The following is a 26462-nucleotide window of genomic DNA, read 5'->3' on the forward strand; positions in this document are numbered from 1 at the left end:
TCTGAATTAGGCTCCTTGGTTATAGCTTAAATTTTTTATGTAATTTTACTTTTCTTGATTCATTCTGGTCTGTAATATTTTATGGGGTTCTAAGTAAAAAAGGAAAGGGTCATTTATGTATGCAAATGGTAGACAACATTCTCATAGGTGTTACTATTTACAAGTTCTGCACTTATGCATTGCATATAGAAATCCTGCCTATAGTTTCTGCACTTTTGCATTAGAAATCCTGCCTATAAGTTTTTGTACTTCTACATATCATATAGAAACCCGCCTATAAGTTTCTGCACTTCTGCATATCATATAGAAATCCTACCTATAAGTTTCTGCACTTCTGCATATCATATAGAAATCCTGCCTATAAGTTTCTGCACTTCTGCATATCATATAGAAATCCTGTATGTAGGTTTTTCTGCACTTCTGCATATAGAAATCATGATTATAGGTTTTCTGCACTTCCGTATATACCTCCATCATTAGGCAAACAGTTATAGGTTAAAAATAACAAAATGCATCCTAGATACCATATCTATAGGACTCCTGCACTTTCATAATTGTTTTAAACCAACGACGCTTAGAAAGCATGCCTATATGAGTAATTAACCGAATTTGAATCGTTTGCAAGTCTAAAATCAGTAGTAATGTCGTTTAATATCTGCAGATCTTATTTTTTATATATATAATCAGTAAGCAGTAAGCCTTCTTTAAAATCAGAGTAAGCATTGTTAGATATCATGCCTATAGGTTTCACCTAGGCAAGCCATTAGGTAATTAATTAACTGCATCAGTCTTTGATAATTACAACCAGTGGAGGCCTAATTCGGACTTCTCATCTGAGAAATATGTGATAAATCAGCCTTCCCTAATGCTTTAAATTTAATTCAGACCATAACCAGTATTTGTAAGTCATGTTAAACAATTTGTTTCTTTAAATGAGGAGGCCCGTTTAAGCCTTTTAAACTATTATGTGTTCTCCCATACCTGCCTTATATGTTTTGATCGTCGCCCTAGAATTTTATCCTTTTAAAACTCTGAAAATCCAAATCTCCCTTCCCTTTAGTACTAGTAGTCCCAAATGCCTCCGAGATTGATAGGATTGGGGCGGGTACTAGCATGCAATAAGTAACGATACTATCCTGCGCTTAATACCTTAACGAGGTGGGAAAGGGTAGATATGGATATGATGACCGGTGCGCTAATACCACGTGTAACCCCTCTTCTGAGGAGTGATTACCGGGTATTGCATTGATGTGATCCATATTATTTGTAAACCTAGGACCCCCTTTCCTTTATTTGTTTATTTTATTCTCAAACTATTTCTTTAAAATTTCTGCTTTCTTTACTTTCGTCAAACTCTCAACTTGCTTGCAATATTATGTGAAAACCCCCTTCTACTTGAGACTTCTATTTGCTTACTTGTTATTCAAAGTCACAATTGTAGCATGGCCGGGAACCACACTAGTGGATCTTGGGGGTGCCTAACACCTTCCCCTCGAGATAATTTTTAGCCCTTACCCAAACTCTGGTTCTCCAACTCGAACTCTTCTTTAGTGTCCTAATGCACTTTAATCATTAGGTGGCGACTCTTCAACCCAAAAACCCAATTCCCAAGAGGGAACGAGTTGTCCTCCCAAATGTCATGAACCCGATTTCATTTTTTTTAGAAAAAGGGGGCGCGACAGAGATCACGTCGACGGGCAGGGTAATGAACAATACTTCGGACCTAGAGACGTCCCCCTTGCCGCGTCATTAAAAACCTAACCGAGAAAACTCAATTGGGACAAAACTCGGATGAGGGAAAAAGAGTACGACTTAGGTGGCGCCTCCTTTCAGAAGTGGAAGTATTTGAGATGGGCGACATTCCAATTGTTTTGAAGTAGTTTTCCTTCCATTATCTCTAACTGGAATGCTCCTTTATTTGCTACCGCCGTGATTTTGTATGGCCCATCCCAATTTGTTCCCAGTTTTCCCTTATTAGGGTCTTTCGCTGCTTGTATTTTAGCTTTGAAGATGTAGTCTCCAACATTGAGCGATCGTACTTTGGCCTTCGAGTTATAGTACCTTTTTGCTTGTTGCTTTTGGGCTACCATTCTTACGTGGACCATATCTCTTAGTTCTTCGACTTCCTCCATCTCTTGTAGCCTACTTTCGTCGTTGTTTGGTCCGCTTTCGTTAGAGTACCTCAAGTTAGGTTCTCCAACTTCGACGGGTATAACCACGTCAGTCCCGTAGACTAATGAATATGGTGTCTCGCCTGTGCTAGTTTTTGGCGTAGTGCGGTATGCCCATAGTACTTCTGGCAGCAGTTTAGTCCATAGCTCTTTGGCATCCTCGAGCTTCTTTTTAATATATTCAGTTATCACTTTATTGGAGGATTCGGCTTAGCCGTTACCGGCGGGATGGTATGGTGTGGAGAGTATTCGCTTAATGTGCCATTTTTCGAAAAACTCGGTCATTTTCTTTCCGACTAACTGAGTTCCGTTGTCACAGCTGATTTCTTTGTGAATGCCAAAGCGGCATATTATGTTTTTCCATATGAATGCGATAACTTCTTGCTCACGTATTTGAGTGTATGCACCTGCTTCCACCCATTTAGAAAATATTCAGTTAAAACGAAAAGGAAACGTACCTTACCTCGTCCTGCCGGGAGGAGCCCGACAATATCCATCCCCCACTTTATGAATGGCTATAGCGAAGTGACGGAATGTAGGAGTTCTCCTGATTGGTATATCATAGGGGCGTACTTTTGACACTGTTCACACTTCCTAACGTAATCCGCGACTTCTTTTTTCATGGTAGGCCAGTAGTATCTGGCGCGGATGAGGCATCGGACGAGGGCGCGGTTTCCCGTATGGGCACTGCAGTACCCCTCGTCTACTTCTTCTACTACTCACCTTGTTTGATTTGGCCCAAGACACTTGGCCAGGGAGCCACCGAACGTTCTCTTGTAAAGATCACAGTTTACGAGGCTATATCTGGCTGCCTGTATTCGAAGCTTTTTGGCTTCTTTCTTATCTTGTGGGAGCGTTCCATCCTGCAAATATGTTACGATACGGTTGCGCCAGTCCCAAGTTAGGTTTACAAAATTTACCTCGACCTGGTCTATTGAGGAATGGAGAAGAGTGACCATGTTTTCCTTGTTGATATTTCTGGTGGCTGCTGCTAGCTTGGCGAGACCATCCACTTCGATATTCTGCGCCCTGGGTATCTGGTCGAGGCGGCATTCATCGAATTCTGGCAGCAGCTTGTGAATTTCTGACTAGTATTTTTATAGTCTCTGTTATTTGATTTGGAAAGTTCCAGTGACTTGGTTCACCACGAGTTGAGAGTTGCAATGGAGGACGAGTCGTCAAGCGCCATATTTGAGGGCTAATTTCAATCCTGCAATCACAACTTATACTCGGCCTCGTTGTTAGTCATATCGGGGCATCGTATGGACTGGAGAATTACTTTGCCTGTAGGAACCTCGAGGACGAGTCCCAGTCCCGATCCCGATGCATTAGATGCACCGTCAGTGTAGAGGACCCAGAGTTCGAAATGTGCGAAAGCGCAGAGCGCCTCCTGCTCTACTTCAGGCAATATTTTTGCGCTGAAATCGGCGATGAAGTTGGCGAGCACCTGCGACTTTATAGCAGTTCGCGGTTGGTATGTTATATCGTGCTCGCTTAATTCTATGGCCCATTTGGCCAACCTACCCGATAGCTCGGGTTTGTGTAGGATGCTCCTGAGGGGGAAGGTTGTCACCACCTTTATGGGGTGACATTGAAAATATGGTCTAAGCTTTCGTGAAGCTATGACTAATGCCAAAGCTAGTTTCTCAAGGTGAGGGTACCTTGTTTCGGCATCAATTAAGGTTTTACTGATATAGTAAATCGGAGATTGCGTACCTTTGTTTTTGTGGACCAAAACTGCACTTACCGCGACTTCGGAGACGGCTAGGTACACCAAGGAGCATTCTCCTGGGTCTGCCTTGATGAGTAGTGGTGGCGAGGACAGATAAGCTTTCAGTTTTCTCAAGGCGTCGACGCATTCTGAACACTGTAGCCCGTGGTCTTTCCTTAGTATATTGAAGAATTTATGGCATCTATCTGATGATCATGAAATGAACCTCGACAGGGCAGCTATTCGTCCTGTTAATTTCTGCACCTGCTTCTTGCTGGTTAATGTCTCCGGTATTCCTTCGATGGCCCTGATCTGATCCGGGTTGACTTCGATACCCCTTTGCGACACCAGAAAACCAAGGAACTTTCTTGAGGTTACGCCGAAGGCGCATTTTTTGAGATTCAATTTCATTTCGTATCACCTCAATATCTCGAAGGCTTCCTTCAGATGACCAATGTGATCCTCTTTCTTTTTCGACTTAACTAGCAAATCGTCGATGTAAACCTCCATGGTCTTACCGAGTTGTTCTTTGAACATCTTGGTAACTAGCCTTTGATATGTCGCCCCTGCATTCTTGAGTCCGAAAGGCATGACTTTGTAGCAGTACGTTCCTTGGTGAGTGATGAAAATGGTCTTTTCTTGGTCTTTTTTAGCCATTAGAATTTGGTTGTAACCGGAATAAGCGTCTAAGAAGCTTAGTAGTTTGTGTCCCGCCGTTGCATCGATGAGTTGGTCGATATGTGGTAACGGAAAGGAATCTTTCGGGCATGCTTTGTTCAGGTCGGTAAAGTCGACACATATCCGCCACTTCCCATTTTTTTTTACCATGACCACATTGACGACCCACTGAGGATATTTTGATTCTCGGATGGAACCGTTAGCGAGCAACTTATCAACTTCTTCGCTGACCGCCTCATTGATGGCGGCATTGAATTTTCTCCTCATTTGTCGTACTGGCGGATAAAGAGGGTCGACATTCAGCATGTGTATAGCGATGTCCCTTGGGATTCCCGGCATATCTGAATGGGAAAAGGCAAACAAATCGGCATTGTTAGTTAAGAACTCATGAAACTTACCTGGTTCTGAGAGGTTGTGTCCGATATAAGCTTTTTTTGTGCTGTCAATGTTGTCCAGTTGAACGGGGTCGAGGTCTTCTACGGTTGCCTTGCAGGCTTCTACGACATCTGGTTCTTTGACGGCCTCTATTTGTATGTCGTGTTTGGTTCCCGATATGGCTGATTGCTATACTTCTGCACTTGCCCCTTTAGTTATTGGGTGTGTGTGCAGTCCTGGGCAATTCGGTAGCATTTCTGGATGGTGCGTTGCTCGCCTCGAATGCTGAATATCCCCCATGTGGCAGGGAATCTGATTACTTGGTAGACACTTGATGGGACGGCTCGCATGGCGTGTATCCACGGATGCCCTATGATGGCGTTGTAGGCTGTTTCTTGGTTCATGACGTGGAAGGTCATTTTCAGGGTGACTCTTCCTTCTATAATGGGTAGCACTATCTCCCAAGAGGTTTGTTCTACTGCATTATTAAAACCCGTTAATGTTATGCAATGCGGTACTACCTTATCCTCGAGCCTCATCTGTATGAGGACACATGGGTGAATAATACATGCGCCGCTTCCGTCATCCACCATTATTCTTTTTACATCGGTACCGCAATACATAAAGTTATAACCAAAGCATCATAGTGAGGGAAAGACAAACTGTTGGTATCCGACTTATCAAATATGATACTATCTTCGAGGTCGTCATACCGTTCATGGGAGATTGCTCGCTTGAGTTTGTGTGTGGTGGTGAATTTCACATGGTTGATCACTGTATCATCACCGCCACCAATGATCATTTGTATGGTGCGAGCTGGTGACGGTGGTTTTGGAGGTCCCTGAGGTTGATCGCGTCCGCGAACGAAGTTAGCCCATCCTCAATCGCTCAACAGTTTTTTCAGGTATCCCTGATTTAACATTCTTACCACTTCCTGTTGCAGACCTATACAGTCTTCGATCTTGTGTCCTCTTTCCTGGTGGAATTCACACAGAACGTTCGACCTCCTGGTACTCGGATCTGACTTCATTTTTTGCGTCCACTACACCTTTGTGCTGAGCTTTTCCAGCGCATACACTATTTCTGAAGGAGAAACACATAAGTTATGAGCAGATAACAGTGGAGGCATACCTCTTTCATTTTGATATGGCGCGGTGTGTCGAGGCGTGATGTCTGCATGTCGTGGAGGAGGTGGGTTGAATGTTCGGATATAGGGCTGATGCCTTTCTCGATTGAAACGGGATAGTTGGTCCCTTCGACTATCATTGCGACGATCTATCCTTGTTTTGGTTTGGACCGATGTTAGCCGTTGGATCGGGCTATTTAGGTCATCCTCATCTGCCCTTACTTTGACACAATAGGCATTATGGATTTCTTCCCACGTGGTGGGAGGGTACTTCATGAGTCTACTTAGCAGCTTTTGGTTGCTTTTGAACCGTTTCTGTTTAACCCATTTTGGAAGACCGCTACCGCCATCCCTTCTGATATGTTTGATAGGCTCATTCTTACCATGTTTATCGGGCTAAGAAATCCCGAAGTCTCTCGCATGTCGTTTGCCTGACGGCGAAGATGTCATTTACCCTGGCCTCTACCTTTTTCGCTCCCGCATGAGCGATAACGAATTTATCTGCCATTTCTTCGAATGTTGATATCGATCGTGCTGGTAGTTGGGAATACCATGTTAGCGCTCCCCCTGTCAGGGTTTTGCCAAACTTTTTTAGCAGCACCAATGGCACCTGTTCTTTCGACAGATCGTTGCCTTTTACTACAGTGACGTAGTGGATTAAGTGAACTTCCGGATCCGTGGTGCCATCATATATTTTCAAATATGGTGACATTTTAAAGGTTTTTGTAATAGAGTGGGGAGTTGCCTCTTTACTGTATGGTTGTTCGACCAACCGGCCTACGTCATGTTTTGGTAGCAGCTTCGGAGCGCCTGGTATTTTATCGACCCTTTCCTGATGCTCCTTCATCTGATCGCGTAGCGTTTTGTTCTCGTTCTCCATCTCTTAAATTTTTTTTAAGATGGCCGCAAGTGCATCATTACCTGCATCAATGACAGTATGAGTGTTACCTGTGCGTGGAGTTTTTGGCTCATCGGCGATAGTTGCAGTTTCTGCAGGTATTGTGCCTCCGATATCCCTTTGAAGTGGTTTGTCGAGTATGTTGCTCAAGGAGTTTGTCAACCCTTCTAATAGCCTTTTCACAGCTGGTGGTGCTTCTCCTGCTACGGATGTTGAGGTTTCCCTCTCGCGCGAGACAGTCACACCTTCGTGCGAGAAGGGTAAGATATCTCTCTTAGGTGTAGCACTTGGCATTGCGTTTTCATTGTCTTCCCTACCGGCTTCGTTGAGGGAGTCTAGAAGGTTGTTCGTGACACCTACTATTGCCTTTAATCTTGCTTCTCCCTTTCCTGCCATTGTTGGCCTTTGCGAGGCTAAGAAGAGATGATTATTTCTTTCAAAGATCTAGACGAAACTAAAATCTCAGCTATAGATCTTATCTAAGGTTGCTAAAATCATTTAGGTGGAAGATAGCATGTGTTGTGGAAGAAGTAAAACATGTTAAATATATTATATACTTAATATCACAGTCTTCTATGTAGGCCAAAAGTCCGTTGTAACGACGTTTTCCAGTTATTATTGTTAACTACTTTATTTCTAGGCCATTAGTCTATAATTCTGTCTTAACAGAGCATCCTAAAAATCTATTCCATTATTATGTAGAGTGTTTGACTCAAAAGATATTGAGATCTTTTTGAATAAGTCAATTTAAGGAAATGAAGGGGTAAATCTTAGCTAAGTATAATAATCTCTAGAACAAAAGATATGCAAGATGAATACAAAGGATAATATTTCTTGACCTTCTCCAGAATGATCGAACAATACTGATATTAATCGTTTTGTAGGTAAGTGTTACATCAAGTGTTCTTAGTTGGGAAAAATGCAGAAGCCTCCCCTTACAAAGTTGTCTTTATGCTATATATATAAGGGACAAACCTCTTCTAAGCCCTAAAAGACAAATCATAGAGAATATTCGAAAGAATATTTCTAATGCCCCTAATGGTCCTACATTATTGCAAAGGTCGTACAGTCTCTTGTTTGCTTGTCTATCGTCTCCTGCAGGATGTCGAGCTGCGAGGTTCTCGTCACTTGTCGTACTCATCAACAGTCGTGGTCGTCCAAATTTGGACTCATACATAGAGCACTAAAAAAAGTTTGACTCTGCTACCTTTCTACTACCTCCTACCAACATATAGCTTACTCTGATTCTAATGCTTAGGCAGATAAAAAGAAATGGAATAATTTTTTGTCTCTTTTGAAAATGTTTGTATGCTTTTTTTTTCTTTATAACTATAACTTTTTTGAGTCGTTAAGAGGATGGATTATCAAGAATAGTTCATGTTCGGCTCATCAATCATCAATGAGTCAACTTCCACTTGGTTCTTCTATGGTTGGCTCCTGACACCTCTTAGAATAATACATTCAGATATTTTGAGCCCGTTTCATTTAGATGAATGTCATAAAACCTTCCAAAGAGTAAAAATTTATTTGCATTAGGTATTTATACAAACTTAATGGATAAGACACATAAATCTTGCATAAACACTTTTTAATACTTTAGCATTATTTTATTTTTAAGGTAAAATTTTCAATTAGGTGTAAACACTCGGAAAAGTATTTGCGCTTCTTTTTGGCCGAATGGCCTTCAGACCACCTAAACCTACGCCCGTTTATCATCTCAGTAAACGAACTTATAAATTTTTCATTTAAACTTTTCAACTTAACTATTTGCACCTTAATAAACCCCCTTGGTTATTGACCATGCTTATCTGGCAAAAACCTAGCCAATGTGGTCAAGGTGCGCATAGATCATGCTGGAAAAGCGCATAGACCAAGTTATTTTATTTAAAAATAATTAAAATCAGAATTAGAAAAGAAAAAAATACGGAAAAACTTAAAAAAAGAAAAAGAAAAATCCCCAATCCCTCCCTTAACCCCTGTCTAATCCCCAATCTGCCTAAGTCACTTGTCGTACTCATCAACAGTCGTGGTCGTCCAAATTTGGACTCATACATAAAGCACTAAAAATTTTTTGACTCTGCTACCTTTCTACTACCTCCTACCAACATATAGCTTACTCTGATTCTAATGCTTAGGCAGATAAAAAGAAATGGAATAATTTTTTGTCTCTTTTGAAAATGTTTGTATGCTTTTTTTTTTCTTTATAACTATAACTTTTTTGAGTCGTTAAGAGGATGAATTATCCAGAATAGTTCATGTTCGGCTCATCAATCATCAATGAGTCAACTTCCACTTGGTTCTTCTATGGTTGGCTCCTGACACCTATTAGAATAATACATTCAGATATTTTGAGCCCGTTTCATTTAGATGAATGTCATAAAACCTTCCAAAGAGTAAAAATTTATTTGCATTAGGTATTTATACAAAGTTAATGGATAAGAGACATAAATCTTGCATAAACACTTTTTAATACTTTAGCATTTTTTTTATTTTTAAGGTAAAGTTTTCAATTAGGTGTAAACACTCGGGAAAGTATTTACGCTTCTTTTTGGCCGAGTGGCCTTCAGTTCACCTAAACCTACGCCCGTTTATCATCTCAGTAAACGAACTTATAAATTTTTCATTTAAACTTTTCAACTTAACTATTTGCACCTTAATAAACCCCTTTGGTTATTGACCATGCTTATCTGGCAAAAACCTAGCCAATGTGGTCAAGGTGCGCATAGACCAAGTTATTTTATTTAAAAATAATTAAAATCTGAATTAGAAAAGAAAAAAATACGGAAAAACTTAAAAAAAGAAAAAGAAAAATCCCCAATCCCTCCCTTAACCCTTGTCTAATCCCCAATCTGCCTAAGTCACTTGTCGTACTCATCAACAGTCGTGGTCATCCAAATTTGGACTCATACATAAAGCACTAAAAAAAGGTTGACTCTGCTACCTTTCTACTACCTCCCACCAACATATAGCTTACTCTGATTCTAATGCTTAGGCAAATAAAAAAAATGGAATAATTTTTTGTCTCTTTTGAAAATGTTTGTATGCTTTTTTTTTCTTTATAACTATAACTTTTTTGAGTCGTTAAGAGGTTGGATTATCCAGAATAGTTCATGTTCGGCTCATCAATCATCAATGAGTCAACTTCCACTTGGTTCTTCTATGGTTGGCTCCTGACACCTCTTAGAATAATACATTCAGATATTTTGAGCCCGTTTCATTTAGATGAATGTCATAAAACCTTCCAAAGAGTAAAAAAATTTTTGCATTAGGTATTTATACAAAGTTAATGGATAAGAGACATAAATCTTGCATAAACACTTTTTAATACTTTAGCATTTTTTTTATTTTTAAGGTAAAATTTTCAATTAGGTGTAAACACTCGGGAAAGTATTTGCGCTTCTTTTTGGCCGAATGGCCTTCAGACCACCTAAACCTTCGTCCGTTTATCATCTCAGTAAACGAACTTATAAATTTTTCATTTAAACTTCTCAACTTAACTATTTGCACCTTAATAAACCCCTTTGGTTATTGACCATGCTTATCTGGCAAAAACCTAGCCAATGTGGTCAAGGTGCGCATAGATCATGCTGGAAAAGCGCATAGACCAAGTTATTTTATTTAAAAATAATTAAAATCTGAATTAGAAAAGAAAAAAATACGGAAAAACTTAAAAAATGAAAAAGAAAAGTCCCCAATCCCTCCCTTAACCCCTGTCTAATCCCCAATCTGCCTAAGTCACTTGTCGTACTCATCAACAGTCGTGGTCGTCCAAATTTGGACTCATACATAGAGCACTAAAAAAAGTTTGACTCTGCTACCTTTCTACTACCTCCTACCAACATATAGCTTACTCTGATTCTAATGCCTAGGCAGATAAAAAGAAATGGAATAATTTTTTGTCTCTTTTGAAAATGCTTGTATGTTTTTTTTCCTTTATAACTATAACTTTTTTGAGTCGTTAAGAGGATGGATTATCCAGAATAGTTCATGTTCGGCTCATCAATCATCAATGAGTCAACTTCCATTTGGTTCTTCTATGGTTGGCTCCTGACACCTCTTAGAATAATACATTTAGATATTTTGAACCCGTTTCGTTTTGATGAATTCATAAAACCTTCCAAAGAGTAAAAATTTATTTGCATTAGGTATTTATACAAAGTTAATGGATAAGAGACATAAATCTTGCATAAACACTTTTTAATACTTTAGCATTTTTTTATTTTTAAGGTAAAATTTTCAATTAGGTGCAAACACTCAGGAAAGTATTTGCGCTTCTTTTTGGCCGAATGACCTTCAGACCACTTAAACCTACGCCCGTTTATCATCTCGGTAAACGAACTTATAAATTTTTCATTTAAACTTTTCAACTTAACTATTTGCACCTTAATAAAGCCCTTTGGTTATTGACCATGCTTATCTGGCAAAAACCTAGTCAATGTGGTCAAGGTGTGCATAGATCACGCTGGAAAAGCGCATAGACCAAGTTATTTTATTTAAAAATAATTAAAATTTTAATTAGAAAAGAAAAAAATACGAAAAAAACTTATAAAAAGAAAAAGAAAAATCCCCAATCCCTCCCCTGTCTAATCTTCAACCCCCCCCCCCCCCCCAATTCTTTTGATTAACCTCCACTTTCTCATCTTCTTCTTTTCCCCTTCCTCCACTTTCTTCAAAATCAAACCCAGATTAAAATTGAAACCTTTTCCCCAAAACTAACAACTAATCAAACGTGGTGCATTTGCAAATGAGGAGAGATTTAAGTTGAAAAAAGTTGATTGAGGATATGCTTGTGATTTCTATTTCCTTGGACTGAAATTGTGTTATTGCTGCTATAATCTGAAAGTGTATATGTCAAATCTGAGAAGTGAGATGATTGAACCTTAGATTGTTGGATATTGGAAATTCGATTGGGGTCGTGCTTGAAAAGCATTTGGAGTTGCTCTTTAAATTTAATTGCTACTGCTAATTTCATTGAAATTAACTACTGGTTTAATCTTCTAGCTTAGACTTAAAATTTGCAGCTACAATTATGTCATTTTTGTCAAGTTCTGTATCTGCAAACTGGTGATTAGTTGGCATTGAATTATTCGTGTTGTGTGAACTGGATTTGAGTCTGTTGAACTTGGGGGAGTTGGCTACAGTTTGTGACCACTTTGTCGAGGCATTTTGAGTCTCATTCTTGAGCTAGGAGGACCAGTATTGAGCTGAACTGGAGGCTGTCCTAGTGGAGATATAGTGAAGAGGAAGAGAAAGAATAAAGGCCAAATAATAAAAGTTTAGTAAATTGGTTTGTAAAAAATGAACCCACAAATTACACATGTTAGACAACAAAAGACTTAGCATGCGACAAGTTATCCATGTCACGCAATTGAGGCGCACGTTCAATTGAAAGTGTGTATTAATGTGCAAATAATTACGTTGAAGTGTTTAAATAGGAAAGTTCTACGTTAGTTTACATTGACAAATGAATGCAAGTTTAGGGCCCAGTGCTATAGCGGAAGTATTTACCGTTTCAGAAGATTAAAAGAACATCAGTTAGAAAATTTTATTTTGTGTCCAACTGACACTAATAGTTGTATGAGACAACTTTTTTGTCTCACAATTTTGTGAAATCAGATTTCTGTGGACCAGAAGTATAAAAATGGGGTCCACAAATTTGTGAGACAAAAAAGAGTCTCATGCAACTAGTGTAAGTTGTATGAGACACAAAATAAAACTCAACTTGAGCCTTTCCATTTGAGAAAACTTTGGCCTACAGAAATCTAACCAAAACCCTGTACCCTTTACCAACTCCATCTAACTAAAATTAGACCAATCTTCTTTATGCAGACAGAGACAAATTAAAGGTAGTTTCTCCCAAACAGTCTTCTCAGAAATTATTTTAAACACAACATATTGTCGATATTGTTTTCCAAAAACAAAATAAATTCAAATGCCAGCTACTATTATCACACCAGAGGCTAATAAAGTGAAGTATATCCATAAAAGAAGAGTGAAAGCCTATGTTCAATACTCCATAAAGACAAAAGAAATATACAGACAAGAAACCAGAAAGGTATAGAAGAAAAATCCAAAGAAAAGAAATTAAACAAAGAAAAAGACAGCCGAAATACCCAATAATTTATACGCCAAAAAAAGTAGAAAACTTGCACGCACCTACTTATCTTTTACGATGAGCTGTGTTTTTCTAGTCCTACCACTGAACTTTCAACCAGTAGACCAATCAAAATCATCGTCAAAAAAAAAAAAAAAAGACCAACCAATATCATAATTTTACCAGTTTCTCACTCAAACGAAACTGGGCCCATCTTTGCCGAGATCCATGGATACCTTACCAGGTGGCGAAATTGAAGCTGAAGCGTATCTGGTGGAGAAATTCCGCAGCACATACTCTTCTTCCTCCTCTTTGTTATTCCCAGGCCCTTCATCGAAGTTGAGTGAGTAACTCAGAGGGTCATATTGGAATTTAGCATTAATCCCGCTTTTGTTCCGATTGAACCGTCGGATGAAAGTCTTCCATCTTGGTCCGGCCACGATCTCCGACCATTCTCGAAGCTTCTTTAGAGCGTTGATTCCTTTGGCCCATACAGAGCCTTCCTTGACCGCGCCGCTGCGTATCTTATGCCACCAGTCCAAGTTAACACGCCTTGTTAATTGATTTGTAGAACTGAAAGATGGGAAGCAGAAACAACGCCGCCGCTTGTTTAACGAATTCTCGTTGCTTGGCTCTGCATATGAATATGCGGACGAAGATTCAGAAGAGGCCATAACAATAATGCATTTATAGATCGAGTATATATGTATTTGAAGACACGGGATTCAGAGAAAGATTGGATTTATGGCTTTTTGTTTGTGACACTGGCAAATTCAACTCAAAAAGAAAAACTCCTAGAGCTTTACTACTAGTGGAATTTTGAGTGATGGAGTTATTGGTGGGAAATGATGTAATGGAAATTTTAAAGGGCCATGACTCTTGAGTAGCTGGAGAGGATGATAACTAAATTAGCTATTACTCCTATTTCATTTGGTTTCTATATATTTGACCTCAATTGGAGTATTCATAAAGTGCATTTGTATTTTATGCAAATATTTAGCAGAACTAAAAAAATGGAAAAACTATGCTGACAGAACCGAAATATTTTTTAAAAAGTGATTTTAAGCCATTTTGTAATATTTGGATAAAATAAAAAAATAATTTTTAAGCACTTGTTTTAAAGTTAAAATGACAAAAAATAAGCCAAAAATTAAAAGCTAGAATTAATTCTTAATTTATGGCTTTAAGTGGAGATAACAGTACCAGCTCATGCGGCTGTATATGTTTTCCCTTTCCTCGTAATCTACAGCGTAACTGAAGATGGACTTAACTGTTACACTTAATAATAGGTCAATCATGAATTTGTAACTTCGAAGTCACGTAAAAAAACTAGTCATTCGATAACTTGAAAAAGAAAATAGAGATAGGTTATACAAAAGAATTATAATACGGACAACAGTAGATAAATGAATCAATGATGTTGAAGACGCCTCGTTGTGAGCAAGAAAATCTGATCATTAGTCCATAGATCTTAGTCAACACAATCAACAAGGATAAATCAAGTAGCAAACAAGGGCAGACCTCCAACCGCTTTATACTCTATATTTGTATATGTCTTATTTTTTGTTACACCTAATAAACTATATATAAGTTTAAAAAAGAGTCTTGTAAAATGAAAAAATTTAATTTCTTTCTTTAACAAATATAGAGAAGAAGGATTGACAACTGCTATGATTCTACCAAGGAAATTGCACTTGAAATGAATATCGAACTCGAATTTCGTAAAAATCATGTGATATATAGGAAGTAATAATTTGATGCGAATGTTGATAATGAAATCTCAAAATCTTTCGAAAAGTCATTTAGAGTTGATTACTTTTATACATAATAGACAAGGCTATTTTTTCACTTCAAAATAGATTTGAACAATTCGAAGCATATGAAAATATCTTTGGTTTTCTATTTGTCAGTAAAAACTAAGATCACTAGATGTTGAAAGTTTGAAAAAATATTACCTTAATCTTGAATGCTCCTTAAAGCATAATAGTCAATTCGATATTGATGGTTTAGATTTATTTTTTGAATTAAAAATATTTTTAAAAAATAGTACAATTAGAAGATAACAGTTTAATTGATACACTTAATCAAAAATAATATAATTCTTTTCCAAATGCCTGAATAATGTTCATAACTCATGTTACCGTTACTTCAGCGGAAAGAAGTTTTCAAAATTAAAATTGATAAAATCTTACGTAAGAACAGCAATGTCACAAGAAAGGTTAAATGGATTAGTCATATTGTCAATTGAGTAATACTTATTAGGAGTTATTGATTATAAGAAAATTATTAATAACTTTGTATCTAAGAAAAGCTAAAAAACTATACTTCAAATAAATAATTAAGAAAACTAAAAAGTTAAGGCCCCTCATAAAGTTTGGCTTTAGGACACAAAATTCATCGGCCCGCCCCGGGTAGCAAAATGAAATATGTGTGCGCCAGCAAATTCCTACAAAGAAAGAATCACTGAAGAACATCTACACGTCTTGATCAAGAAAAGTGACTTATGAGATACAACAACAACAACGACAAGCCCAGTAAAATTTCGTAATCTGGGGAGGGTAACTTGTATGTAAACCTTACCCCCTACCTTAAGAAGGTAGAGAAGTTATTTGTAGTAGACCCTCAGCTCAAGGAAATATGAAAAAAAACAAGCAGTAGCAACAACAACAACAACAAGATAACAAGATGTATAGGGTAAAATCGGTTCGTGTTAAATACTCGTATAATAGAGCGACACATGGAATCGCAAATAGACGGAAAGCGAGACAAGTGGAAACCAAGACCGGGGGCAAGAGCTTCGGTTGGCACCGGGAAGACCCCGAAGGGAATATTATTAATAAAGACAAACGAATGTCTGCCACCCGATAGCATTCAATGAAGAATATTCTACAATAATAAATACACAGTCTGTTATAGAGAATTTTTGCATTCATAGCTTGTCATTATACATTCATCAATGGCCCTCATAATTGTCATTTAAGAGGGGCTTGATCCTAGGACCTAGTTCCCTAGGTGTAGCTATAAATAATGACTTCAACAAACATTGTAAGTGACACAAATTTTCTGACAAACTTATGTTATATAATATTCAAGAGCTTAATAATATTTTATTTCTTGTCTATTGAAATTTGTATTAGTGCCCTCAGAACCTCTGCTCCCAGGACCAAGCTATATGCTACCTTATCTCGATTTCAACGCTAAGTCTTGCATTTTATTTAATTTATTTATCATTTTAGGATCGAATCGATTCGCTTGTCTATAAACCACGTTACAAATTCAACTGTACCATTTTCCAAATAAATAGCTTGGCGCCCACCGTGGGTTTAGACAGTTGTGTAATTGAGGTGATCCTTGCGTCTATTACTAACCTGTTTAATTCTTTGTTTCTTAGTGAAAAATTGTAAAAACAAAATGGCATATAACGATGTCAACGTTACGCACAACGTTGAGGCCCAAGGAAATCATCCTCAACATGAAGATTCGATCATCTATACTCACAATGAGGGGGATGAAGCCATGTCGGTCCATAGCAGGCAATATCTGTGACACGTTTAGGAGGCAACTCCTGATGATGTTGAAGACAAGCACAACGTGGAAACAACGAGAATCCTGAGGGAACAACAAAAGGCTATTATGGTCCATCTCTCGCGGCAAGATCTGGTCATGGCAGAGTTGAGGCAAGCATTGTCGGGTGCTTTCAACAACGCGAATGGAAGAGGTACAGTTCCTCCCGAAGCTCCCGCAAACCAAATAACACAAAGGTTTGATGACAACACCCCGAGGGGTGAGGTCGGCTTCGACAGGGCTAGGGGAACAGGATCAGATCTAGTAACAATAAAAGGAATAATCCCTTTAAAACCGAACTCATACAGTTTATGAGGGAAATAAATGTCCAAATGGATCAAATCCCGGGCGCACCGCCAGTGTTGAAAGGATCGGACTCAAAGAACTAAACCTAATTGCCATTCAAACCAAGCGCGGCACCGGAGTTAATCCTAAAGCATTTCAAAATGTGTCACGACCCTAAACCGGACCCGGTCGTGATGGCGCCTCTCATGAAGAGAAGGTCAGCCGACACAATTCCCAAATCAACCATTTTCCATTTAAAAGTGGTTTTTATACCATTTATTAACCATTAATCTCATAATGAACATTTAAAAGAACAATGCGGAATAATTACACAAGCCCGACATCAGGGTGTCACTAGTCATAAGCATCTACCAAGGTCTGAATACAACAAAAACAGCCAAGTGTACTAAGTACAAAAATGGAAATGAGATGAAGAAGCAGTGCTGCGAACGTCGTGCAGCCACCTTGCTAACTCTGATGACTCCGCGTCTGAGCAATCAATACCCGCTACCGGGTTCTGAAATACCTGAATCTGCACACGAGGTGCAGGGAGTAATGTGAGTACTCCAACCCAGTAAGTAATAAGAGTAAATAAAGACTGAGCAGGAGGAAATAATGAATCCACATTCATGATAACTCAATAAGCACACAAGTTGCTAATTCAGAATACGAGTCGATCGTCTTATTTAAAATCCAGCCTTTTGGTAAAAATCATTTAAACAGATGAAAATGCTTTCTGACAGTTTCAGTAGGGGTTCAATACCATTTATAATAAAAGAGATGAAAACCATAATCGTCCCCTCGGGCAAAACATAGTTCGTAAATAGCCCCTCAGACAAAAAAACAGGAATGATAAACTCCTCATAACATGAAAATCTTAGTGGAAATAACAAAGCCAAATCAGTGATTAAATTCTGAACATCTCATAAACCCCAGCTTAAATGAAAGTTGTTGTAAAACATTTGTTCAACACTTTCGACAGAGGCTCAATATAAAGATGAGTGAAAACAGTCAATAATCAACATATTCAATAGAAACTCATTTTTAAAGAGGAGTGAAAAATCAATAAGTTCATAAACAGACCCCTCAAGCAAAGCATCACTCATATGCATGTATATATCTATCGCCCCTCGGGCAAGCCTCTCAGTCACTCATGACTCAACTCTTACTAATCAGCGCTCACACTTAGCACTCACACTCAATAGGTACCATTTAGTAACCGCTGCGGCGCACAGCCCGATCCATATATCGTTGCGGCGTGCAGCCCGATCCATATATCTCGTCGACGGCGCTCACTGGGGTGTGCACACTCCGGAGGGGCTCCTACAGCCCAAGCGCTATATCGCTGAGGCGTGCAGCCCGATCTAACATATCGCTGCGGCGTGCAGCCCGATCCATAGATATATAATCCTCACAACTAGGCCCTTGGCCTCTCTCAGTCATTAACCTCACCATCAGACTCTCAGTCTATCTCAGTCATCAATCTCACAATCAGACCTTCGGTCTATCTCAGTTATCATCTCACGATCACTCGGACCATCAGTAAAACAGGGAACTCAGCCCAAAACAGTTTTCATATTTTTAAGAAATAAAGTGATAAAGCCAGATTTGAGCAGTAAACAGGTAAAACATGATTGAGGATATGCTTTCAACAAATAGAGTGAGGAAAGATAGTAAAAATACCCCTAAGGGTCTCAACAAGTCGGCACAAGGCCCCAAACATGGCATACAACCTAAAGTATAATAACATCAAATAGTTAACCCAGCGGTGCTCTACCCCACGCTCGTCATCTAGCATGTAAGTCACCTCAAAGTAACACAACGATGTGTAATCCAGGGTTTCAAACCCTCAGGACAGTATTTACAATCATTACTTACCTCGAACTGGCGAAATCTCTAGCTCGCGACGCCTTTGCCCCTCAAATTGGCCTCCACGTGCGTCGAATCTATCCAAAATCAGAACGAATACATCACAATATGCTGAGGGAGCAAAGCCCAAGCGAAAACAATCGAAAAATATTGAAAATCCTGAAATTAGCAAAACCCGAGCCCTGGGCCCACTTCTCAAAACTCATAAAATTTCACATCAGCGGGTTCCTTATCTCCCCACGAGTTCATACATACCAAAAGTTCTCAAATCCGACCCCAAATGGTCTTCCAAATCCCCAATTAGAATTCCAAAATTCCAAGCCCTAGTTCTTCCATTTTTAGCTTAAATTCCATGATTTTCTAGGTGGGTTTCACATGTAATCAAGTTTTAGGTTCGAAATTCTTACCTCCAATCGATTTCCCTTGAATCCTTCGTTAATCTCCTTCAAAACTCTTCAAAAATGAGCAGTTATGGGTGAAAATAGACCCAAAATCGCGGACAAGACGACTTAAAACATTCTGCCCAGGCCTGACTTTCCTTCTTCGCGAACGCGGTCAACCTCTCACGTTCACGTAGCACATTTTTACGTTGACCAACTTTTACCTTACGCGAACGTGACACGCCAGTCGCGAACACGGTGCTTCCTCCGCCTTGACCTTCGCGAATGCGTTCGCTCCTTTGCAAACGAGATGAATAACTGACCTCTCCTTCGCGATCGCGTATACTCACTCGCGAACACGATGCAATCCCCTCACAAGCCTTCTTGAACACGGCCTGGACCCTTGCGAACGCGAATCTTACAAAACCCAGCCCTTCGCGAATGCGAAGGCCAAAATACCTGCAACTGCTGGAACAAATATCTGCAATTTTCCACCCGAAAATGGTCCGATTGACCACCCGAAACCCACCCGAGGCCTCCGGGACCTCAACCAAAGGCACTAACACATCCTAAAACCTTATTAAAACTTGTTCCAATCATCAAAACACCTCAAACAATATCAAATCGCTCAAAACATATCGGATTCAAGCCTAAGTTCCTAAAATCTTCCGAAATACGATTTTGATAAAAAACCCAACCAAACCACGTCCGAATGACCTGAAATTTTACACACACATCCCAAATGACACAACGAAGCTACTGCAACTATTGGAATTTTATTCCGACCTCTATATCAAAATCTCACCTATCAACCGGAAAACGCCAAAATCTCAATTTCGCCAATTCAAGCCTAAACCTTCCACGGACTTCCAAAATGCATTCCGATCACGCTCCTAAGTCCCAATTAATGGAGCTAACTAACTCATAAAAATCCCGATCCGAGATCATATACAAAGAAGTCAAATCTTGGCCAAACCTTTCAAATTTAGAGCTTTAAACTGAGAACTGTTCTTCCAAATTCATTCTGATTACCCTGAAAACCAAAACCAACGATTTACGTAAGTCATAATACATAACACGGGGCAAGTCATGCCCGAGAGCTAGCGATCAAAGTGCAAAATCTCAAAATGACCGATCGGGTCGTTACAAAATGCCAGACGTGCCCAAATATAATGGGACCTCAAATCCTCAGGAGCACATCGCCACCTGTACAACGACAGTAAAAGGAAATGACTTAGCTCGGCACAAGATTGAGTCAGCCTTGCTAAAGAAGTTCGGGGAGACCCTCATGAAGGGGGCCCTGACATGGTATTCACTTTTACCCGAGCACTCAATAGATTCCTTCGAGATGCTTGAGGATTCTTTTATTAAGGTCGAGGTCATGAAGGTGCAGGCCTAAAAATCCGACATATTCAGAATTACACAAAAAGAGTCTGAACTGTTGCGAGAATTCATGACTAGATTTTAGACGGAAAGGATGTTGTTACCGGCCGTGCCAGATGAATGGGCAGTTGAGGCTCACTAAAGAGCTAAACCCAAGGAATTCTGACTCTTCCCTAAAATTGAAAGAAAGTCTTCTCGAGTTCCAACAACAACATGGGCAGATGTCCACAACCACTACAAATCGAAGATAAGAATAGAGAATGACTAGCTAAGTTTCCAGACATTAATCAAGGGTCGGGACCGAGAGAAAAATAAGAAAAAGTTGAAGGATGATTTTGACGCAGAACGTGGGTTATCTAAAGGTTATTTTTTTGCCTTACGAAAGGGCCAAAGGACGAGGCAGAGGCTTTGGGTCGGCAAAAAGGTTCGCTACCAATAGGAGAGTTGATCACGGACGAAATAACAGATTGATGCAGGACAAAGAGGTATCAGGCTCCCGAGATTCCGCCTATCCTTGATTATCCAAGTATAACTTCAATATTAGTATAGTGGAATTGGTATCGTCAATGTGGAATACTAAGGAAGCACAGTTCTTGAGGCTGATGAGATTCAACCCCAGTTAGAGGGATCCTAACCTATGGTGTGAGTATCATGGGACTAACTGCCACCGGACTGGGGACTTCTGACATTTGCATGAGGAGGTGGCAACATTGCTGAAAAACAGCCATCTGAGAGAGTTCTTAAGTGACCAGGCTAAAATACCTACGGTCGCAATTGGGATAACACGAAACCCTCAAAGATGGGAGAAGATCCTCCTAATCTAACGATCAACATAATTTTCAAAGGGAACGAGATTAATGGAATAACCTTTTCAACCGTAAAAAGACAAAGATATCGGTAACCCATAGCAAAAGACTCCGGGAAGTCACTGAGGACGATATTACCTTTACGGAAGAAGACGCCGATGGACTCCTACTACCGCACTATGATGCCCTAGTATTTTCTCTTAATGCTTTAGATTTTAAAATTAAACGTGTTTTGGTGGACCTAGGGAGTTCAGCTAATATTATCCAATGGAGAGTGCTGGAACAAGCCAAGCTAACTAGAAGCATCACTTCGGCCACAAAGCTCCTCGCCGAGTTCAACTTAGCAAGCGTGACAACCCGAAGGGAGATTATGCTTCCCACAAATGCCGAAGGGGTAATGAAGACAACCCTGTTTGAAGTAGTAGACAACGACATAGGCTAGAACATTATTCTTGGAAGACCATAGTTACACAAAATGAAGGTTGTGCTGTCGACATACCACTAACGTCTAAAATTCCCAACTCCAGAGGGAATTAAACAAATAAGAAGAGATCAACCAGCGGCAAGGGAGATGAACGTGATCTCTGTTTCCAGTAGAAAAGGGAAGGAACATGCAGGATAGAAATTATAGGAACCGACGCCTACTCCCGATCCAAACGAAGTCAACAAAGGGGGGAGTCGTCGGAATCCTATCAGGTACCGAGGCATTTCCAGGTACCAAAAGAAATGGACGCAACCAAATTCATAGCGGAAGAACTCAAACAAGTTGCACTGTTCGAGAAATTCTTGGAGAGGAAACTTTATTTGGGGAGAGGACTAAACCCCGAGCTTAGGTCAAGATTTATAAAATTTCTTAAATTTAATTTGATTGTTTTATGTGGTCGCATGCGGATATGACAAGTATCCCTCTAGAGGTGGTCGTGCGCAAGTTAAGCCTAGATCCCAACATCCCTCAGGTAAGGCAGAAGAAACACCCTATTGCAGAGGATAGAAATAAGTTTGTTAAAGAAGAGGTAACTCGATTGCTTGATATCGGTTCAATCCGGGAGGTAAAGTATCCTAACTAGCTTGCTAATGTAGTAGTAGTTCCAAAAAAGAATAATAAATTTTGCATGTGCGTAGATTATAAGATCTGAATAAGGCGTCCCCAAAAGACTCGTTCCCATTACCAAACATTAATCAAATGATTGATGCGACGGTCGAGCATGAGTTGATGAGTTTCCTCGATGCATATTCCGGGTACAACCAAATCAAAATAAACTTGGAGGATCACTAAAAAACTTCGTTCATACCAAACTTTGGCATATATTGTTATAATATGATGCCTTTCGGGCTCAGAAACGCCGGAGCCACTTATCAGAGGCTTGTGAACAAAATGTTTGAAAACAAATAGGGAAAACAATGGAAGTTTACATAGATAATACACTGGTTAAGTCTTTGAATGTAGGTGATCATCTTAAACACCTCCAAGAAACCTTTGACATCCTAAGGAAGCACAAAATGAAGCTTAACCCCAAAAAATGTGCATTCAGTGTCAGCTCCGATAAATTCTTGGAATTCCTGATGTCACAAAGGGGGATCAAAGTCAATCCCGATAAAATTAAAGTCATCGAGGACATTCTCGACCAGCTAACAAATGTGAAAGAGGTTTAGAGGTTAACGCGAAGACTGACTGCTTTAAGCAGGTTCATTCCCGGTCTTTAAAAAAATGTCATCACTTTTGAAAAAGAAGAAAAACTTTGAATGGACTCCAGAATGCTAGCAGGCTTTGAAAGATTTTAAAAGGTATTTATCGAGCCCTTCGTTATTATATAAACCGGAGGAAGGAGAACAATTGCTGATTTACTTAGCGGTCTCAAAGGTAGCGGTAAATGCCGTTTTGGCCCATAAAGATGAAGGTATGCTGTCTCCTATCTATTATATTAGAAAAATTTTAACGGGAGCGAAAACTCGCTACCCACACCTCGAAAATTAGCCTTAGCTTTCGTAGTTGTCGCTCGAAAGCTTAGGACTTATTTTCAGTGCCACCCAATAGTCGTGGTGACAACCTTCCCCCTATGGAATATCCTTGAACAACCTGAACTTTTGAGGCCAACTAGCCAAATGGGCAGTCGAAATGAGTGAATTTGACATAGAGTATAAACCTAGGATTGTGATCTAGGCCGACTTCGTGGCTGATTTCAGTCCCACACGGTTGCCTTTGTCTACCAAAGAAGCGGTGATGGTGTCGAAAATGACATGGGGAGTCTAGAACTTGTTCACGGATGGGGCTTCCATTGTGAAAGGTTCTGGGCTCGGGGTAGTACTAATTACGCCCCCGGGAGAAACCCTGAGGCAGGCTATAAGAACTGATCCCTTGACTAACAATGAGGTCGAGTATGAGGCTTTGATTATAGGACTTAAACTGGCCCGGGGACTAGACTCTGAGGTCATTAAAATCAAATGCGGTTCCCAACTAGTAGTAAATCAGGTATACGAGATCTTCGACACCAAAGAGGAATGCATGCAGCAACATATAGTGAAATTCTAGACTTTTCTCGCACGATTCAGGGAATGGCTAATCACCCACATCTTGAGGTAAGAAAATGCCGAAGCAGATGCACTGGCCGACCTAGGCTCGTCCTCGAAAATGAAAGGATCTAACTCTAGTACGATCGTACAACTCATGCGTTCGGTATTGGATGTGAACGGTTATTATGAAGTAAATACGACCAATTTGGTCTGGGACTGGAGAAACGAGATCATTAACTATCTTGAGCATGGTAAACTACTCGAAAATCCCAAGACATCCCAGGCACTCCGTACTAAAGCAGCTCATTACTACTTCATGGGAGGCAAGTTGTATAGAAAGTCTTTCCAAGGACCGTTGGCTCGATGTTTAGGAGCCTCCGAGGCTAATTACATCATTAGAGAAGTTCACAAAGGAATCTGTGAAAATCACTCGGGTGCAGAATTGTTAGTATTAAAGCTAATTAGGGCAAGATACTACTGCCCCGAATGGAACAAGACACTAAGGCATTTATTCAGAAATGTGATAACTGTCAATGCCATGCTTCGTTGGTGCATCAACCAGTAGAGCTATTACATTCGGTATTGTCGCCTTGGAAATTCATTAAATTGGGAATGAACATAGTTAGTCTGTTGTCGCGGCTCCTAGTAAGGTAAGATTTCTTTTGATTTTAACTGACTACTTCTCTAAGTGGGTTGAAGCAGTTCCTTACCAAAAAATTGGTGAGTGCAAAGCGATCGATTTCCTATGGGAGAACATAATTTGCAGGTTCGTGATACCAAAGGAAATAGTCTACGACAACAAGCCACAATTTATAGGCACAAACATCACAAAATTCTTTGAATACTTGAAAATCAAAAGAATTACATATTCACCATACCACCCTAGCACAAATGGCTAAGCGGAATTGACAAACAAAGTGACTATTCAATATCTCAAAAAGAGATTGGAAACAGCCAAAGCAAACGGCCCGAAGAGTTAATCGGAGTACTATGGGAATACCAAATGACGGACAAGTCAAGCATGGGAGAAACACCTTTCTCTCTCTTATACAGAGCACATGTCCTGATCCTGGTGAAAGTGGGAGAACCTACCATGAGATACTTTCGGGCAGACGAAGAAGCAAACGACGAAGCATTGTTGGTTATATTAGAGTTGCTCGACGAACGCAAAGACTTGGAACATATAAGGTTAGACGACGTGAAACCCGATCTAACGATCATAGCCGTGGAGGTGTGTCACTCGATCTACATATAATACCGTTGCAGCGTGAAACCCAATCCAAACATGATATTATTGCAGCTTGTAACCCGATCCAAACATCATAGTCGTGGCAGCATGCCACTCGGTCCACATAACAATTAATAATGAAATACCCATCAAGTCATAATGCTCATACCCACAAAATGCTTGAATATCGACCACAAGCACACCAAGTTCATAACTACAACCCTGGGGAGACGAATAGTGCCATGCGCTACAAAAATTCAAGCACGATTAGGGTGCAATAAATGACCTGCATCTCAAGAGCCATCTTTCTCATATAACACCACAAACTACCTGAGATCACAACACTCGTGCTAATAAACCAGTAGTCTCACACTCACATGGCATAATAGAGTATCACATAGAAGAGCTGACGATGGAAAAAACATCAAATGCCCAAAGACGCCTCCATAAGCGACGTTATGTTGAATGAACACGTCCGACCTGATGTAGAGCACACACTCACATTAGATCTACCACCGATCCCTAAGCCGATTCTGATCATCCCCAAATAGGTCTATAACCTCCCAAGGAACCCACAATGACCCTATCCGTAACATATACGATCGAGAGTCAAATCCGAAACAACTTCCACAGTCAACAACTAAAGGAATAAATCATTTCTCAGACATGAACTCTCCAATCATCGACAATACCAGAATCTTCATACCTAATTTCAATCTTTAACACTTAGATGACTAACACATCACACTCATACAATCATCCCGTGGGATATACTTGTTTGACTCAAAAGATATTAAAACCTTTTTGAGCAAATCAATCAAAGATGAAGGGGTAAATCTTAATCAGACATAATTAATTCCAGATCGAGAAGCTAAGAGAAAGGATCACACATGGGATAAAAGAAATATAAATGATCTTATTCAGATTCAATGTTGTATCCCTCATCAATAAATGAGGAAGTAGGTTTACATATTATTCTAGAGGTCATTTCTTCTGTCTCCAGAATACTCGAATAGAGCTTTTCATTCTTTAGAGGGAGGTAGGAGGAGCATCCCCCTTGTTGAAAGCTTTCCTTGGCTATATATAATCAAGGCATCTTTGCCCTTTGCTTGACTTGACATCCTCTTGCCACCAATGTGCCTTGGCCATGATTTTAGGCTCCACTCTTACCGACTCGTCGGATGTTAGAGAGGAGAAATGGAGTGGGCTCTATTAACTTTCACTGCCCGGTTAATTAGACAGGGCGTTGGTCAACTCGGTCGTGACGGTCAGATTTTGTCCAATACAGTTAGTCCCTCCATCTGTCGGGGTTGTCCTATGTTGGGCTCGATAGACATATCATGATCGTGACGAATTCAAGAGAAATCTGACTTACGACTCTTC

General features: G+C 39.8%; 1 protein-coding gene across 1 annotated transcript; it reads right to left on the bottom strand.

Annotated features, from left to right (window-relative positions):
* Window positions 1-13247: 13247 nt before the first annotated feature.
* LOC107797820 (uncharacterized) lies at window positions 13248-13727 on the bottom strand. The gene has a single exon (XM_016620743.2). It carries the CDS (start codon window positions 13725-13727, stop codon window positions 13248-13250), a length of 480 nt encoding a protein of 159 aa, XP_016476229.2.
* Window positions 13728-26462: the final 12735 nt, after the last annotated feature.

Source organism: Nicotiana tabacum, chromosome 8 (assembly GCF_000715075.1).
Source record: "Nicotiana tabacum cultivar K326 chromosome 8, ASM71507v2, whole genome shotgun sequence".
Taxonomy (NCBI): Eukaryota; Viridiplantae; Streptophyta; class Magnoliopsida; order Solanales; family Solanaceae; genus Nicotiana; species Nicotiana tabacum.